Source organism: Macrotis lagotis, chromosome 1 (assembly GCF_037893015.1).
Source record: "Macrotis lagotis isolate mMagLag1 chromosome 1, bilby.v1.9.chrom.fasta, whole genome shotgun sequence".
Taxonomy (NCBI): domain Eukaryota; kingdom Metazoa; phylum Chordata; class Mammalia; order Peramelemorphia; family Peramelidae; genus Macrotis; species Macrotis lagotis.
In genome coordinates, this window is record NC_133658.1 from 721,175,828 (window position 1) to 721,195,002 (window position 19,175).

The window sequence follows — 19,175 nt, forward strand, 5'->3', positions numbered from 1 at the left end:
CCTTATTTGATAAGGAAATAGATCAACAGAGGTCAAATGACTTGTCTAAATAAGTAAATGGCAGAGCTGGAATTCAAATCTAGCCTTCTGACTCTAAAACAATCATTTTCCTACTCAGATCTTTGCTGGAGAAAGAGCTATTTGTTATAGATATCTATTTTTAATAGTCACATAGAATTTAGGGATTAAAAACATGGGGAAGGAATTCTGGTTTTTAAATATTTTTATCTTGTGAATTTTTTTCCTAACCTAGTCTTCTTCATTTCCCCTGCCTCCATAAGGAAACTGAAATAGTATTTATAGCATTTAAAAAATATTGATTATCTATTTTTTAGTTATTTTTATTAAAGATATTATTTGAGTTTTACAATTTTCCCCCCAATCTTGCTCCCCCCCCCCACAAAAAGCACTCTGTCAGTCTTTACCCAAATTGGGTGTGATGAGAGAGAAATCATATCCTTAAAGAAGAGAAGTCTAAGAGGTAACAAGATCGGACAATAAGATATCTGTTTTTTTCTAAATTAAAGGGAATAGTCCTTGCACTTTGTTCAAACTCCACAGCTCCTTGTCTGGATACAGATAGCACTCTCCTTTGCAGACAGCCCAAAATTGTTCCCAATTGTTGCACTGATGGAATGAGCAAGTCCTTCAAGGTTGAACATCACTCCCATGTTGCTGTTAGGGTGTACAATGTTTTTCTGGTTCTGCTCATCTCACTCAACATCAGTTCATGCAAATCCCTCCAGGCTTCCCTGAAATCCTGTCCCTCCTGGTTTCTAATAGAACAATAGTGTTCCATGACATACATATACCACAGTTTGCTAAGCCATTCCCCAATTGAAGGACATTTACTGGATTTCCAATTCTTTGCCACCATAAACAGGGCTGCTATAAATATTTTCATACAAGTAATATTTTTACCCTTTTTCATAATCTCTTCAGGGTATAGAGCCAGTAGTGGTATTGCTGGGTCAAAGGGTATGTACATTTTTGTTGCCCTTTGGGCATAGTTCCAAATAGCTCTCCAGAAGGGTTGGATGAGTTCACAGCTCCACCAACAGTGTAATAGTGTCCCAGATTTCCCACAACCCTTCCAACAATGATCATTATCCTTCCTGTTCATATTGGCTAATCTGAGAGGTGTGAGGTGGTAGCTCAGAGAAGCTTTAATTTGCATTTCTCTAATAATTAATGATTTAGAGCATTTTTTCATATAGCTATGGATTATTTTGATCTCATCTGTAAATTGCCTTTGCATATCCTTTGACCATTTGTCAATTGGGGAATGGCTTTTTGTTTTAAAAATATGACTCAGTTCTCTGTATATTTTAGAAATGAGTCCTTTGTCAGAATCATTAGTTGTAAAAATTGTTTCCCAATTTACTACATTTCTTTTGATCTTGTTTACATTGGTTTTATCTGTGCAAAAAGTTTTTTAATGTAATTGAAATCATCTAATTGGTTTTTGTTGATGTTCTCCAACTCTTCCTCAGTCATAAACTGCTCCCCTTTCCATAGATGTGACAGGTAGACTAGTCCTTGATCTTCTAATTTGCTTATAGTATTGTTTTTTTGTCTATGTCCTGTAACCATTTGGATCTTATCTTGGTAAAGGGTGTGAGGTGTTGGTCTAATCTTAGTTTCTTCCATACTAACTTCCAATTATCCCAGCAATTTTTATTAAAGAGGGAGATTTATCCCAATGGCAGGACTCTTTGTGTTTATCAAACAGCAGATTACTATAATCATCTCCTGCTCTTACACCTACTCTTTTCCACTGGTCCACCACTCTATTTCTTAGCCAATACCAAACACTTTTGATGACTGATGCTTTATAAATATAATTTTATATCAGGTAGGGCTAAGCCACCTTCTTTTGCACTTTTTTTCATTAAGCTCCTGGCAATTCTTGACTTTTTATTTCTCCATATGAATTTACTTAGAATTTTTTCTAACTTGTTAAAGTAATTTTTTGGAATTTTGATTGGTAAGGCACTAAACAGATAGTTTAGTTTTGGTATAATTGTCATTTTTATTATATTAGCTCTCCCAATCCATGAGCAGTTGATATTTGCCCAGTTATTTAAATCTGATTTAATTTGTGTGAGAAGTGTTTTATAATTGTTTTAAAAAGATTCTGAGTCTGTCTTGGCAAATAGACTCCCAAATATTTTATATTGTCTGAGGTTGCTTTGAATGGGATTTCTCTTTCTAGCTCTTCCTGCTGCTTCTTGCTAGACATATATAGAAAAGTTGAGGATTTATGAGGGTTTATTTTATAACCTGCAACTTTGCTAAAATTGCTAATTGTTTCCAGTAGTTTTTTGGATGATTTCTTGGGATTCTCTAGGTAGACCATCATGTCATCTGCAAAGAGTGAGAGTTTTGTCTCTTCCTTCCCAATTCTAATTCCTTCAATTTCTTTTTCTTCTCTAGTTGCTGCTGCTAACATTTCTAATACAATATTGAATAGTAGTGGTGATAATGGGCACCCTTGTTTCACCCCTGATCTTATTGGGAATGCCTCTAGCTTCTCCCCATTGAATATAATGGTTGTTGATGGTTTCAAATAGATACTGCTAATTATTTTAAGGAACAGTCCATTTATTCCTACACTCTCTAAGAGTGTTTTTAATAGGAATGGATGCTGTATTTTATCAAAAGCTTTTTCAGCATCTATTGATATGATCATATGATTTCTGATAGGTTTGTTGTTGATATAATTGAGTATACTAACAGTTTTCCTAATATTGAACCAACCCTGCATTCCTGGAATAAATCCTACTTGATCATAATGTATTATCCTAGTGATGACTTGTAATCGTTTTGCTAAGATTTTATTTAGTATTTTAGCATCTATATTCATCAGGGAAATAGGTCTATAATTTTCTTTCTCTGTTTTAACTCTTCCTGATTTAGGTAACAGTACCATATGGGTTTCATAGAAAGAGTTAGGCAGAGTTCCATCTTTCCCTATTTTTCCAAAAAGTTTATATAGGATTGGAACCAATTGTTCCTTAAATGTTTGGTAGAATTCACTTGTGAATCCATCAGGCCATGGAGATTTTTTTTTTAGGGAGTTCAATAATGGCTTGTTGAATTTCTTTTTCTGAGATAGGGTTGTTTAGGTATTTAATCTCTTCTTCATTTAACCTGGGCAATTTATATTTTTGTAAATATTCATCCATTTCACTTAGATTATCAAATTTATTGGCATAGAGTTGGGCAAAATAATTTCAAATTATTATTTTAATTTCCTCATTTGTAGTGAGTTCACCTTTTTCATTTATGATACTAGCAATTTGGTTTTCTTCTTCCTTTTTTTTAATCAAATTGACCAGAGGTTTATCAATTTTATTGGTTTTTTCATAATACCGACTTTTGGTTTTATTTATTAATTCAATAGTTTTTTGCTTTTGCTTTTATTAATTTCTCCTTTAATTTTTAGAATTTCTAATTTGGTATTTAATTGGGGATTTTTGATTTGTTCTTTCTCTAAATTTTTTAGTTGCATGTTTAATTCATTGATTTCCTCTTTCTCCAATTTATTCATGTAAGCATTTAGAGCTATAATATATCCCCTGAGAGTCGCTTTGAATGAATCCCATAGGTTTTGGTATGTTGTTTCATTATTATCATTATCTAGGATAAAATGGTTAATTCTTTCTATAATTTGTTTTTTGGAATGAGGTTATTCAGTTTCCAATTTGTTCTGGGTCTATATCTCCTTGGCCCAGTATTGTATCTGACTTTTATTGCATTGTGATCTGAGAAAGATGTGTTCACTATTTCTGCCTTTCTGCAGTTGATCATTACGTTTTTATGTCCTAGTACATGGTCAATTTTTGTATAAGTTCCATGTACTCCAGAGAAAAAGGTATATTCCTTTCTATCCCCATTCAGTTTCCTCCATAAGTCTGCCATATCTAATTTTTCCAACAATCTATTTACCTCCTTCTTTCTTGTTTATTTTATGATTCGATTTATCTAGATCTAATAGTGGGAGGTTGAGGTCTCCCACTAGTAGAGTTTTGCTGTCTATGTCTTCCTGTAGTTCTTTCAGCTTCTCCTCTAAGAATTTGGGTGCTGTTCCACTGGGTGCATATATATTCAATATTGAAATGACTTTATTGTCTATGGTACCTTTTAGGAGGATAAAGTTTCCTTCCTTATCTCTCTCTCTTTTTTTTTTCTTTTTTTTTCTTTTTTTTTTTTTTTTGCTGCTGCTCCTGCTTTGTCTGAGATAAGGATTGCTACCCCTGCTTTTTTTACTTCAGCTGAAGCACAATATATTTTGCTCCAACCTTTTTACCTTTACTTTATATGTATCTCTCTCTGCTTCAAATGAGTTTCTTGCAAGCAGCATATTGTAGGATTCTGGTTTTTAATCCACTCTGCCATTTGCTTACATTTTAAGGGAGAGTTCATCCCATTCACATTCAAGGTTATGATTACTAATTCTTTTTTGCCCTCCGTGCTATCTTCCTTCTGTTTGTATTTCCCCCTCCCCCTTTATCCATATTCCCCAGTCTTTTGTTTCTGAATACCACCCCCTTCAGTGTGTTTGCCCTCCTATATCACACCCTCCCCTTTCTTTCCCCTTTCCCTTTTTCCCTTTTCCCTTCCCTTCCTTTTGTTATTTTCCCTTCCCCCCATTCCCCTTCCCTTTCTCCATCCCCCTCCTTTCCCCTTTTAATACTTGAAAGGTTAGATGTTTTATAAGTTAACTGAGTATGTGTAGGTTGACTTTAAGCCAAGTCTGATGAGAAGAATATTCAGGTGTTTCTCTTCTGCTCTCTTCTTCCCCTCTATTACCATAGGTTTTTTGGTACCTCTTAGTGTAATGAAATTTACCCCCATTCAATCCCCTCCCTCCTTCCATCTCTTTCCTGTCCCCCTTTTTAAGGAGGTAGTGTTTTTTTAGCTCATTCTATCTAAGTCATAGAACATTCTGAGTGTCCCTTCTAGTTCAGTGTATTCTATCGAATAGAGTCAAAATTCCTGAGAGTTATTAGAGTATTTCTCCCAAGTGGGGTTAAAGCCATCCCATTAGATAGCAGTCTCATGGATAAGTCATGAATGTCCATCATTTCTGGCTAGGTATATTCTCTTTGTTAGAATTACAATTCTCAAGATTTATGAGAATCTTTTTTTTCCCCCATGCTGGGATATTAGCCAGTTTCAACTTACTGGATTGCATTTTTTTTCCCCTTTTACTGCCCCCCCCCTTTTTTTTACCTTTTCATGTGTCTCTTGAACCTCCTGTTTGATGTCCAGATTTTCTGTTTAGCTCTGGTCTTTTCATCAGAAATTTTTGGAATTCTTCCATTTCGTTAAATGTCCATCTTTTTTCCCTGGAAGAGAAGGCTCAGCTTTGCAGGAAAGTAGATTCTTGGCTGCATTCCAAGCTCCCTTGCTCTATGAAATATCTAATTCCAGGCCCTTCAATCCCTTAATGTTGATGCAGCCAAGTCCTGCATGATCCTTAATGTGGCTCCTTGATATTTAAATTGTTTCTTTCTGGCTGCTTGCAGGATTTTCTCTTTTATCTGATAGTTCTGGAATTTGGCCACAATATTACTTGGTGTTTTCATTTTAGGATCTTTTTCTGGTGGGGATCGATGTACTCTTTCAATAACTACTTTGCCCTCCGATTCCATGATATCAGGGCAGTTTTCCATCACTAGATCCTGTATTGATTATCTATTATGTCAATAATTTTCTATGGCATTGGTACAACAACAGAAAATAAACTCAGCTCTTGAAGAACTTATGTTCTCTCAGGGGTGGCTTACACATTCATGTATAAGTATATACAGAATAAATATATATAGTGGAGAAATAAAATTTATAACTTATGTTGACTTCTGAGCCTGTTTCCTTACTGTAAATGAAATTGCACTAGATGATCTCTCTGGTTCATCTAGGACTTTTAAATTGAAATCTGTTTTTAGTACCTCCCTCTCCCAGTCATGGGAAAATGGAGCCCAACAACATCCAATAAGAGTAACCCTACTATTATTGTTAAATTATTTTATTCCTCTACTGACAGTGTTTTGCGCTAATGTAATAAGCCTATCTTTTCTTCCTCCCAAAATAGACTTTTTTTTATGAACTATTATGGATTCTCTCTCTTTCCTAGCCCTTATCATGCATGTCACCATTTTGGAAGTAGATGATTATTTCAGTGATGTCATCAGTGCTGAAGCTGATCTTCCCTTTTCCCTGTCTCAGGACATCTTGACATCATTCTCTTATGTTTTTCTTTCAGGCTCTTGTTAACATCCTCTATGTGTATCCTTTCTGTCTTGCTGTCATCTCCCTTTTGGGGTCCTCACCATCACCCTCTCATCTTCAGCCTTTCCCCCTCCCCCTTCCTACTAACTTTTTCCATTCTTGCTGCCTATAAACATGCCCAAGTTTTCCCCATTCTTAAAAAGCTTTTACTAGAACCTACTATCTCTTCAGACTAGAATTATAACTCTTTTTCCCTTTTCAGCCAAATGCCTTGAAAAAACTGCCTTCAGCTCCTTTCTTCTCACTTCCCAAACCTTTTTGGTTTGAATTCCAACCTCTTAACTGAAATAATTCTTTCCAAACTTAATGATAATCTCCTTCCTCATTGCCAAATTTGCTGGTCCTTTCTTAGTCCTCATTACTTCTCTCATTTGACATTTTTGATAGCCCTCTTGTGGATATTCTCTGGATTTTCCTGACGCTGCTTTCTCCTGATTCTTTTATCTATCTGACCTCTCCAGAGTTTCCTTTTAACAGTGGATAGAATCTAGATCAGTAGGGAGGGAGAGCAATAGACCTGGAGAAAATATCATTGTGTATAGGAAAGAAAATGGTCTTGAAGAAGATTAGAAGTAGAATTGGACTGAACTACAGAGACTCAGACAAATTTCTACAATGGGGCAATTCTTTTAAGCCTCACTACTTCTCAAAGTACTTCTAAAAAAGTGATTGCTATTTCTAAGAAATGAGACCCAAAAGGGGAAGAAAAGGGGTAAGATCTAAAAGCCAACAACATAAAAATTGTTCAAAAGATAGAACTCAAAGTTGATAATTTTAAAATTTTTATTTCTGTGGAACACAAAGTGACAAAAGAAGAAATAATTAAATATAAAGATTACAACTTACAACTCTAATAAAGAATAAAAGTTTAGAATAAACAGAAGGGCAAAAAAATTGAGACAATAGGGTAAAAAAATTTAAAGAAAAAGGCATAGAAAATTTTTTAAAAAAAGTAAAGAGGGGAGAGAATTTTAACTAATTACTTAAATGTGAGTGGGCATAAAGAGGAGAATTAGATCATTTAATAAAAGTAAGAAAATTTCCTTTGCTGGCTCATCAACTGTGTAATATCTCCTATCTATAGGATCATCTCAAGGCTCTGCTCTAGTACCTCTTTTGTTCTCTTTATATCGTCTCACTAGTGACCTCATCAGCTCCCATGAATTAATTATTTATCTGCATATAGCTCTCAGATCTATATATCCAGCTCAAGTCTACCCTGTGATCTTTAATCCTAAATCAGCAACTACCTACTGGACATATCAAACTCAATTTATCTAAACCTGAATTCATTATCTCCTTCCTCCAAATCTATCTTTCTACCAAATTTCTCTGTTTTTATTAAAGACAATATTTTTCTTCTAGTTATCCAAGATTTCCTTGTTTTCCTAACTCTATAACTTCAAATCTTGAATTTCCTTCTGTTCTCTTCTGTGTATTTTTAAAAATATTTCATTGACATGCCTTCCTTTCATTATTTTTTGCATCATTGTCATTCTCATCATTCTCTCTCCTAAGTCTCACCCTCTGTTATAACAAAAAAATATAGTCATGTAAAACAATTCTACACATTGTTCATGCCAACAAATACATAATTTCATTCTGTAAATTTATTCTCTTGCCTTTTTGCCAAGAGGTGGGAAACCTGATTAGTCTTCTAGATTCGTGATCACTTAAAATATTGAGTTCTTAAGTCTGTCATAGTTGTTTTTTCTTTACAGTATTGTAGTAATCGTATAAATGTATTTTGTTAGCATCCTGAATTGAGGAAAGTAATTCAGAACTGTAACCAAAGTTGCTAAACTTTGGCACTAAATTTCAAACCAGTGATACTTTTATGAGTTCACTATCAGTAGTTTTCCTGGGTTTCTTAGAAAGTCACTCCTTTGATCAATTCTTAAAGTACAATATTATTCCATACATTTTTGTACCATAATTTGTTCAGCCATTTTCCAATCAATGAACTGTTGCCACTTCTTTACTATAGAAGAAAGTACTATAATAACATTTTTGTGTTTCTGCATTTTTATCTTGTCTGTAGCCTTTTATATATATATTTTGTAACCAAATAGTAAGTACTGTACTGTGTCACAATCAGATCATACTTAGCACATTGATTTCAGGTTAAGATAATTCTTAATAGAACTTTGTCAATTCCCTTTACATAGAGGCTAGATGAAAGTAGTTGTGATTTTCTGAAAGTAAAAGTCAAAATGTGGGAGCAGGAAGCTTAAAAAGAATGAGTATGTTTGGGTCAGTTCTTATTTTCATCATTTAATATCTGCAGAAATGTGGATGACATTTTACATATCTGAGCTTGAGTTTCCACATTTCATAGACCAATTATTGTTAAAAGGACCATTTCCCTTACAAATTTAGTTTAAAACATCTCTAAGACTTTTGAAATGCTGCACACTTGAGTTATGTGTGTGTGTGTGTGTCTGTTTGTCTGTGTATTTATTTGTATCTCTGTGTTAATATTGTTGTTTTATATAAATAACCTTTTTAACATAAAGATACACAAAAAGAATTATTGTAGCTTAGTGACAGCCACAAATCTTTTCTGATATTGGAGAAGGAAGAGAAGGCACATGTTGAAATGACAAAGGAACAAAAGAATTAGTTCTTCTCCAAAACTGTTGGGGTTTTTTTTAATCTTCCCAAGGAGTTATTATTATTTCTATAACCAATTTCTCACCTATAATAGTCTCCATAAGGATCTTTTTAACAGGCAATATTCATAAAGGTTTTTCCCCCCTTTCATCTTCCTTCCTGATAGTAACAACCAAAGAACAAGAATGCCATTGAATTGTGTTTTGCCTAAGTATTCTGTCTACTTCCACTCATATTATATACCTACTAGACTGAATTTGTCCAATTGAGCAGACTTAGATATTTCCTCTAATTATTTATTTGTTGGTTGAATAGTAAGGACAACATTGGTCTAACTCCTATTGGTTTCTAATATATATTTTTAATGCCAGAAACTTATATTTCCCATAACAGGTAAGTATGAAAAATTAAGTTGCAAGTGTTAAGCTCAAAACTTCATATGGTTAAACATAGAGGTTATTATAACATAAATTCCTTTCATCAACTCTGATAATGGAAGCAGAAATGTCGAGAGTCAAGTGGATGTCTTATGGCTAATTAGCAAGACATTTTGACTGAGTAAATTTCAGATAACCATGAAAGAATTCTTAATACTTATTTGAATCTGTATTTGAATATCCTTAGCATATTTCGAGAAAAATGCACATTATAGTCCTGATCTAGGTCAATGAGATGGAAAACCTTCCCAAAACTGGAACTATCCAAAATTGAAAATTAAAAGTCCATCCAGAAAATAGCAAAATGCTGTTATCACTTTGAAAATAAACAAAAAGGGCTTGAACAATAAAAATAGATGTAACAAAACCCATCTGATTATATAGCCTATTCATTTTATTCATAAGAAGGCCTCTTACTCAGAGTATATTTATTCCCAATTTTGCTCACAGTTCCAACAAACTTGGTTATCTACCTTCAAACTTCTCATCTTATTAGAACAAGGTGAGAAGACACCACAGGCAGAAATACTGACCTCAAAAAAAAATGACTGCAGTGAAGGAAACAGAAAAAGCAGACATAGGAACTCAGTTATAGCAGTCATAAATCATTTAGTGTAGGGGAAAATAGTGTCATTGTTTGTATTTTATTATCTGTAGTTGCCCAAAAAACAGTTAAATTATATTCAGTATAATTTAAAATCGGGTAGGCCTTAAGAAATCACTAAAATTTAGCTATTGAGAATGACTCATTCTCCAAGAGTGCCAGATTCCCAAATGAATATACAAGTAAATTCGCGCCATTTGGGATATAAAAAAGGTAAAAGAGTTCTAGACTTAATAGATCAAAATGATCTGGATTGAAATCCTGACTCTTGATACTCATTAGCTGGACAAGTCATTTTAACCTCTTTGTGCCTCAGACAACTTCTGAAGATTTGAGATAGACAGGCCTCCTGGGAACTGTACTAGTGCAGAAACTAATTAAAGTTCAGGTTCTTTGTGTATGAATATAAAATATGAAATGATCCAAATCAATATCAAAATGAAATTATTGTAGTCCTCTTTACATTGGATAGCTTTTACTGTATTGAATACTATAGGACAGAGAAGATGATTGGATTGATATATTGCTTAGAATCCCCTCATAATTAAACCCTTTCTGCTTTCTGATGATACTTGATATTATAATGTAAGAGAATATGTTTCATGTATTTTTTTCAAATTCATTTTTTATATATGAATATAGGGAATTTTCTGGATATACATTTAGCCAGAGAGTTAGTTCATTAAGATGTTCCCCAGAAATTTGGAAATGTTCCCTACCATTTTTCTTAATCCATATTTTATTTTGTACTACTATTTTATTAACACAATTAGGGAAGGAAGATAACTGAGACCTTAACTTAAATTCACTTAAATTTCTCTTTTCAGTGACACAGATACCTCTTATTACTTTTTCCTTCTCCTGTTTTTCTTTTTTGTCTTCCAGGAACCTAAATAATTAATAAATAGGGCTCTCATCTATAATTTTGGGTTTATCTCCTATTTATTGAATTAGTTCATAGCATTATTTAGTCTGTATGGAGAAAATATCCTTAGTTTTAGGTAGAAACAGATTTCTAAATCTCTACAATTTAGATCAGTACCATTTTGGTGTTCTTTGGGTATTGCCATTAAATCAAAAAGAAAATAACATTCTCTAAACGAGTAAGTTTTCTTAATTGTACCATATGTTATGTATCTAGAGTTCCTATTATATGCAGTATATTTTTCTTTATGCCAGAGGACATCATTAAATTAAAATTTCAAAGCATGTAATTTTACTTATTAAAAACTGTGATGAGCTTTTCTGAGGCAAGGTTTTTAATTGATTTTGTAAAGTTATCTGATTGACTACTTTCAAAGGAAGTAATTCAAATGCCAAAATTCAAGGTTTGAACTTTAAGGAACTCGGGGAACAAAAGCTATTTGCCAGAGCCAAATAATTTTTCATTTAGTGGTCTGTCTGTTATTGCTAGATAATGGTCCTATTGGGACTCTAATTTTTTTTTCTTTTTTTCTTTTTAGTTTTTGCAAGACAATGGGGTTAACTGACTTGCCCACAGTCACACAGCTAGATAATTATTAAGTGTCTGAGGCCAGATTTGAACTCAGGTCTTCCTGACTCCAGGGCCAGTGCTCTATCTACTATACCACCTAGCTTCCCCTGGAACTCTAGTTGAAGGGTTTACAAACTGGTATAATCTACTAATGCTTGCATCCCCTTGATGGTGCCTTTGAGAACCTAAGGTCAAAAAAGTGTTAAAATACCAGAGAAGTATTTTTGTGAATGTACAATAAAATCGAAAGGAAAGAAAACAAAAGAAACTTGAATCTATACCTGTTATTTGTTACCTTTGATAAGTGTGGCACAATTTAATACTGTTCAAGGAGAGGACTAAGAAAATACAAATTAGTTAAGAAAATACTTACTAGTTCCTAGTAAGTTTGGTCCTTTATTCTCTAGGAGAATTTCTCAGCAGGAGCAGGGAAAACAAAGAAACACAAATCCCTGGAGGAAGGAGTATACCCTTTGGTCAATTAAAGGAACAGTCTAGCAACAATTTGAAGAAATTGGTCCCTTCTAACCAGGGTACTAAGGATGGTGACTGGGCAAAAAACAAGTGAGGAAAAACATAAGTAAATTAAAGGAGTAGGATTAGTGTGATAGAGGAAAAATTATCAAGAAAGATATAGAGAAGTGAAAACACTTAAAGTTGAGAGGAAGAAACATTAAAAAAAAGCAGTGAAAGTAATTCAGCCTCTGTCATCTGAATCCATCCTATAGAATGATTATACTATTGTAGTATGCTAACTACTATAAGGGTCACAAAAATTGGAGTAATATAGTCATACTTTCAGGAGATGGACTTACATTTCCTTTCATGTTTTGCTTTGGTGTTCTAAAATAGATTTATGGAAAGCATAAGGAGTTATTTGAGAAATTTAGTCCTATTAAAGTATTCCACATGGCAATTTTCATTAATCTTTAATCATAATTCCTTCATTTCCTAAAAAAATAACAATTCACCTATAATTATGAAATAATCACCAGTAATTAATTAAAATGTTTTACTATTTCTACCTTTCATTTTATTTTTTATTTGTGAATTTAATATTTTATTTTCTCAAGTTACATGTAAAAAGAATTTTCAGCATTCTTTTTTTTTTTTAGGTTTTTGCAAGGCAAATAGGGTTAAGTGGCTTGCCCAAGTCCACACAGCTAGGTAATTATTAAGTGTCTGAGGTCAGATTTGAACTCAGGTACTCCTGACTTCAGGGCTGGTGCCAACCCTAGCATTCATTTTTAAGATTTTGAGTTCCAACTTCTTTCCCTCTCTGCCTTTCATTTTAAACTTGCTAAAGCAAAAAGACAATTTTAGGTAAGACTCTGCATGGGAGTCTTATGGGAGAGAAACATGATGCATTAACCAATCCTCTCTGCCATTTGAAAAAAATCTAATTTTCCCTTTGCTTTACAATTCTTGCCTCCTTTTTTTTTTCCTCTGAAAGGCTATGGATGTTGACAATAAAATATTAAATAAAATGATTTTGCCACATGGTGGAGACTTCTAGAGGAGTCCTAAAGATAGGAGAAGAATTAGTCTTTAACAGAGGGAAACAGTAAAACTTTTTAATGATCCAATCCAAAAATAAGATTTTTATGGCAGGAGAGTTTTGAAGAATTCACATTTTTTTTTACAAAGGAAAGCACAATAAAAATTTTTATAGCTAGTTGTTTTTTTCTTTTGTGTACTTAATAACCTGCTTTTTATATTAATCATTAGTACTTTTTAACTTAGAAAAAATGTAGTTCCTACCCCTTACATCTACCTGCCGTATTAGGGTTGTATTGTTGGATTTTTTTTTCTCATTTCACTATATTTTGTTTCTTATAAGTATTATGAATAGGAACTAGATATTTTTCACACTGCTAGAAGACTTTGACTGTACACCCATATTTGAAATTTAATTGTTTGCTTGCAAATTTTTGAGGTTGTATCATATAAAAATCTTGTTTTGCAAAGTGCTGATCTTTGGAAGCTGTATGTGAAGTGTATGAGCTTTGTTTACTATTTTGTCATGATGGCCAGGCTTTCTGTTGATACCTTTGTTGAATAAAAGAGTGACAGGGTGGTTTTGTTCTTTGTAATCTCAGAAAACCATATAACAAAGCTCTTTTTGTTGCTACAAGTCATAGGCAAAAAAAAAAAAAAATGGATGGCAAGCTGCCAATACACTACCACATGAAATAGAATTGAATATGCTTATGTAATGGAGAGGGATAGGAGAGGGAAAAAAGTGAAAAAGTGTGTGTTGTGTAAGTCAGAGATAGAAAGACAGTGGGAGAAGGGGATGGCAGTTAATGTAGAAAAAATATATTAAATGAGGAGTTTGTGTTAAGATTTTCAAATTAGGAAATTTTTTGAGGAAGACTAAAAGGATTAAGATCCATTCCCAAAAGGATAGAAATAGTTTACAAATTAAGAAACAATAACTATATGATAAAATACTCCAAATTATTAAAAAAAAGTAACATGCAAATTGAAACAACTATTAGTTTGCACATGACATTCATCTGTTTAGTAAAAGTGACAAGTGAAGAAAATGATGATTGTTATAGAGGTTCTGGAAGAGGACAGAGGCTGCTGGTGGAGCTGTCTACTCATTCAGGAAAACAGTTTGGAACTGCTCCCCTTTTAACCCAGTAATATCACTACAAGGCTTATATTCCAAAGAAGTCAAAAAACAGAAGCAAAGGTCCTCCGTACAAAAATATTTATAGCAGCACCTTTTTTGTCATAGCAAAGAACTTAAACAGAATGTTCTTCAATTGAGAATGACTTACCAAATCATGGCATATAGATAGAATACTGTGCTGGTGAAATGATAAATATGATAATTCAAAGAACTTCTGGTAAAAAGCAATAAAAGAGAAAAATGAACCAGGAGAAGAATGTATGTGATGACCACAATAACTTGAAGGATTCTGAAAGATTTCAACCTCTGGCAATTGTAGTGATAAATGATGTTTTTAAAAGATTGATGTTAAAATATGCTTTTTATCTCTCAGTAGAGAAGTAATAGTCCAGAGCAAGGACTCAGAACCTCCATCCTGAGCTATATTGGTTTGATGGGACTCAAAATTCAATAAATCTGGCAGCTTTTGAGGGATGAATTAATTGTTTTACCAAATATAGCACACAGATAATGTTATAAGTATCCAAATGGCCCTTGGCAAAAAAAAAAAATCCTCCCCCCCCAGTCTAGAAGTACAGAACGAGTCATTCATTTTGATGCATAGTCAGTGTATTAGTTTATGTTTGACTCACAAGGGCAGGCTTCTTTTTGGTGTAAACATGATTTAGAAAGCCCTTTATGATAGAGCTATAAATTTGTCTGTCTATATTGGAAAACAAGTTGAAACTTTGACTAAAAAGCTATGAACTTTGCATTTGACCCAATGATATCACCACCATTAGACTTGTATTTCACAGAGAATCAAAGAAAGAAGAAAAGGGCCCACATGTGCAAAAATATTTATAGCAGCTCTTTTTTTCGTAGCAAAGATTTATAAACTAAGGAAATGCTCATAAATTGTAGAATGACTGAACATGGTAAGAAATGATAATTTGGATAATTTCAGAGAAACATAAGAAGACATATATGAACTGATGCAAAGTAAGTGAACAAAAACAAGGGAACAATTTATAGAGTAACAATAGTATTGTAAAGAAAATCAATTATGAAAGAATTAGAAACTTTGATCAACACAATGACCAACCATGATTCCAAAAAATTTATTAAATGAAGCTTACTGCCTATCTTCAGTTAGAAGCATATGTTGTTGTTTTTGGATATAACTAATGCTGGAATTTGTTTTCATATTTCTACATATTTCTAATGTATTTCTTGCCTTCTCAGTGAAGACAATTTAGTAAATTTAGTAAAAATGAAATCAAATTGGAGAAAAATTTTTGTGTCGGTTTTTCAAAGGAGCATAAAAGAAAATCAATTTTAAAAAAGTTGAAATTCACAGAGGAAAATTTCAGAAAAGAACATAAAGAGGATAATTTTATTACTACCTTTTATTTTACTACCTATTTATACTTTAAAAACCTCATGTATATATATGTATATATACATATATAAAGGGCCTTCTGGGGAGAAAATGATTATAAAATCACACAATAGTCAGGCCTTGATGGATTGCAATCTGCATCATTGGAGGGAATTTCTGAATTGATGAGATCCATTCGAGTATATAAGAAGATAATGGGAAATAAAAAGGTATTAGTTGGAAAAACAAGGGAAGACAGGTTTACTAGAAAGCATAGTAGGAGGTATAAATAAACAAGATCTTACCAAAAGATTTATAGATGATACTGAAAGGACAACAATTTTATACTCAAACAGATTTACTGTCATTTCTAGAGTGACCTATTTTCACCATCAATGAGTAGAAACTTTTTTAATACTTTAGTTCTTTATGTAGAATATGAAAAAGTAAAATGTCATTTAAGATGAGGTTACAGAGAATGAATGTGATAAAATATTTACTAAAGAAATCTAAACTAGAGGTGACACAATTTTTGAAGGTATTCGTTAATTTTCAATATATCTAATATGGCTAAAGAATAAAAAATTTCACATATGCTATTAACCAAAAAATATCTTTTTTGAGCTTTGTTTTCTCATCTTTTCAAGTCTTAAGACATACATACATACATACATACATACATACATATCAAAGTTCTTGATCAAAATGAAAAGTATGGAGATTTTCACAGAGTTTATGATAGCAGATTTTATCTTCCTATTCACATATTGACTGAAAGGTGCAGGAAACATAAAATCTCACATTTAATGCTTATAAAAACATTTAACTTATAATACAATGCAAAATACATTTAACTTACAATACAAAAAATGTGAAATAAAACTTTAATAGCTATCCTTTAGTAAAATATCTACCATATATATGTTAATATCATAAAATATCCTTTGGTGGTTGCAGTCATAGAAAAATTTTTCACTAATTTCCTGATGATCAGTATCAGACATGACTTAAAAGAAGAGATGTATGCTTGTCAGACCCTTTTGTAGGTCTCATGAAGCCTCTGGTTCCCATCTCAGAATAATAGTTTTAAGTGCTTAAAATACGAAATACATGCTATTTAAAAGGAAATCATTTTGCTGAAATAGTTATCAAAAAGAGATTTTGTTGTTTTTTGGGATTTTTTTTAAATTCACGGACCTCAAGTTAAAATCCTCCTGGTCTAGATTCATCTGTTTGTGGATAATACTGTCAGTGAAATCATCCTTAATAAACAAAATTATAGAGTTTGAGAATGGAAATAGACCTTATTGATTTTGTAGTCCAATCCATATCGTAGGACCTCCTTAAAAGAGAGTTGCCTAGAAATCCATGTATGAAAAGTCAAGAATATTTTCCAGATTATGACTTGATGAACAAATTATTGCCTTAACCTACTAGCATGTGTACCATGAATATGCAATGAAGAATAACAATAAATTTGGCACAGAGTAAGAGAAGAATAGGTTGGAATATTTTTGGAAAAGTGTGTATGACTTTGAGCCCCCCAGACATGTTCCCAGAATACAAGTCCATCTTTCCAACATTAATCTTATCTATCCCATCAGGTATGCCCTACTTTTTTCATCTTTTTATGTCTTACCTTCCCATGAAAGATTGTGAGCTTCTTGAGGGCTGGGACTTTCTTTTGTCTTTCTTCACATTTTCAATACTTAGTGTGATATGTAATGTACTAATAATACTTATTGATTGTTATACTGTGTGTATTCTTCATGTCTTAGTTTAAAGGTGATAACCTGTTCAAATATACCACATTCCTTTGAAGTGTGATTAAGGTTTATAGCATCATTATTATTATTATTCAGTTAAACTTGTATGATTATTATTTTAATTTGTGTGTACTCTTTGACTCCAGACTACCATTACTAGTTCTGTTTCCAAAAATGATTAGGGAAAAAGGAAAATAACATATTTTCTAAAACATAGCAACTCTCTTTGTGGTGACAAAGAACTGGAAAAAAAGAACTGGACTGGTGGGATGCCCATCAATTGGGGAATGCCTGAACAAGTTGTGATATATGATTGTAAGGGAATACTACTGTGCTAGAGAAAAATGAATTTGGTGATCTTAGAAAAACATGGATAGACTTGGACAAAATAATGAAGAGTGAAATGAAGGGAACCAAAAAAGCTGTATTAAAGTAGCATTAATATTGTTTTAAGAACAGCTTTGAGGAAATAGGTTATTTTGATTATTATAACTATATAGATCAACTATAAAGGACATATGAAGGCAGATGCTATCTTCAAGCAGAGAAAGATCTAATAAATAGAAGTAGATATGGTTTTGTGTGTGTGTGTGTGTATTTGTGTTTAATGGTAGCCATCTCTAGGGTGGGGACTGGGAAGAAAAAAAAATCATAATAACATATATTTAAAAGGAATATCAAGTTATACATAATAGATTAGTAGTTTCACATGCAGTTATCATTTTTATTATACTGTGTTATAGAAATACTTATTTTATTCCATGAATTAAAAATAAAATAAATAAAATTTTTTAAAAAGAATAATACTGTTATGAATAGTTTTATACAGATAATTCATCATTCAATGACATTTTAGTATACATTACCTCAAGTAGCAGGACAATTAAGACATTTGGTTTTCCAACTTTCATTATGTTGCTTATCAGGAAGATTGCACCTGTTTTCATCTGCCAAATAGGGTTCCTATTTCTATTTAGCCCGACAATATTAAACTTAATGTTTCTAATTATGGTTAACAATATCATGTTAGTATAAGGTGGTGTTTAGAAATTGCTTTTAATTTGCCTTACTCTGAATGTTAGGGAACTTGAACAACTTTTAGCATAATCAATTATTTCATTTCCTCAAATATTTTTTCATGTTTAGGCTTCAAATACTTCAAGTGAAGAAATTAATTTGAGTAAGATTGTACCCTGCCAACCAGTTCCTGAAGAAAATGTGAGAGTATTACCTGAATGGAGTGAGAAAGTATCTCAAAATATCTTATCAGGTATCTAGAATAATACTATTTTTAAATTTTTATATTACCTTTTCTCAGTTGGAAAAATGTGGAGGTGCTCAAAAAGCCCTGTTTTTGAATGACATCTGACAGAAGCATAAAACTTAACCTAATAGGATAGTAAAGGGTTAATATACAAATTATGTATCAATAAAGAGTTTATAAATATAAATCAATATACAATGTTCTAGCTAAACATCATTTTTCTAATATTAAAAGCCTCTCTTTTCACCTCAATTAAGTATTCTTCCAAGCCTGTTTTGTTAGTAGACACTCTGCATTTCTTCAAATCTCAGTGTATTTCCTACTTGACACTAATCTTCCCAGATAGTACCTCCTCCCTGCACTCTCCTCTCCCCTAAAATATTATCTTCATTTTACTTTTGTTATATTTTAAATATGCATACATATCATTTCTTATATGTGTACCTATCATTTCCTTTGATAGAATGTAAAGAAAAAAACCAAATTTTTATCTTAACATTTTCGTTGCCTTACATATTTATTTATTGACTCAAAGAGATAATGTACTTTTTTTTTAGCAAGGCAGTGGGGGTTAAGTGACTTGCCCAAGGTCACACAGCTCAGCCTTTCCAAATTATTAGGAGTTATTTCTACATGCAGAATCTAAATCTGCTTCTCTGCAATGAATTAGACTCCTACTGTGAACCACATTAATTATT

At 32.5% G+C, this 19,175-nt stretch overlaps 1 protein-coding gene across 5 annotated transcripts in view; it reads left to right on the top strand.

Moving 5' to 3' along the window:
- SPART (spartin) overlaps positions 1–19,175 on the top strand; it is a 50,402-nt gene that overhangs the window by 14,492 nt on the left and 16,735 nt on the right. For all 5 annotated transcript variants that reach the window (XM_074216023.1, XM_074216021.1, XM_074216020.1 and 2 more), the window contains exon 4: positions 18,360–18,483. In XM_074216023.1, the coding sequence (XP_074072124.1) occupies positions 18,360–18,483 (124 nt within the window). The remainder of the gene's footprint in view (positions 1–18,359; positions 18,484–19,175) is intronic.